Here is an 888-nt window from a genome sequence, read left to right on the forward strand (position 1 = left end):
CCGGATCAGCGTCCCCCCTCCCTAGGCCTGCTGGCACCCCGACCCCCTCGAACGACCCGATATTGCCGAGGTGGTGGCCCATCTGGAGGCGGCCCTGCTGGCGGACGGGGTCGGGCTGCAGCCGCAGGGCCCTGCGGCAGCCCCCACAACACGGGGGCTGGAACCTGCAACGCCCATCCGTAAGAGCCATCAGCTACAACCGCTGCCATTGCAGCAGCCGCAGCTACAGCCGCAGCAGCATCAGCGTGGGAGGTCTGGTAAAAGCGAGGAGTTGCCGCCGCAGTTAGGAGCTGAAGCTGATAAGGGGGCCAAGAAGGCGGAGGTGAAGGGCGGTGACCAATATCCGGATTCGGAGTGGCCGGGCCGTAGTCCTGGTTGCCGCTGTGTGATCTGCTGAGGAGGCGCATAGGCGAGTGTGTTTGTACGGGTTCTTTTGTCAGCACCACCCGCCCCAACGTCTTAGGTTTCAGATCTCCCATACCTCCTTGCACGTGTCGCCCCCGAGTGGGGAGGGGGAGGGGGAGGGAAGGTAAAGACCGGGGGTGCGTCTTGGGGGCTTTGGGTTAGGAGGGGGAGGGCTCTTTTGGTTGGTAGTTAAGGAGACACTGGTAGCTACAGAGCATCCTGGAGGTCGATAGGATGGTGGCTAGGATGCTGCGGGGTTTGGTCGACGAGGGCGTGTGTATGTATGTATGTATGTATGTATGTATGTATGTATGTATGTATGTATGTATGTATGTATGTATGTATGTATGTATGTATGTATGTATGTATGTATGTATGTATGTATGTATGTATGTATGTATGTATGTATGTATGTATGTATGTATGTATGTACGTATGTATGTATGTATGTATGTATGTATGTATGTATGTATGACGTTGATT

At 54.8% G+C, this 888-nt stretch overlaps 1 protein-coding gene across 1 annotated transcript in view; it reads left to right on the forward strand.

Moving 5' to 3' along the window:
* Positions 1–888, forward strand: part of VOLCADRAFT_87584 (uncharacterized protein) — a gene marked incomplete at both ends in the record, with an annotated part of 10,493 nt that overhangs the window by 9,205 nt on the left and 400 nt on the right. Inside the window, one exon of the mRNA XM_002947271.1 lies at positions 71–322. Coding sequence (XP_002947317.1) covers positions 71–322 — 252 coding nt within the window. The remainder of the gene's footprint in view (positions 1–70; positions 323–888) is intronic.

Source organism: Volvox carteri (assembly GCF_000143455.1).
Source record: "Volvox carteri f. nagariensis unplaced genomic scaffold VOLCAscaffold_6, whole genome shotgun sequence".
Taxonomy (NCBI): Eukaryota; Viridiplantae; Chlorophyta; class Chlorophyceae; order Chlamydomonadales; family Volvocaceae; genus Volvox; species Volvox carteri.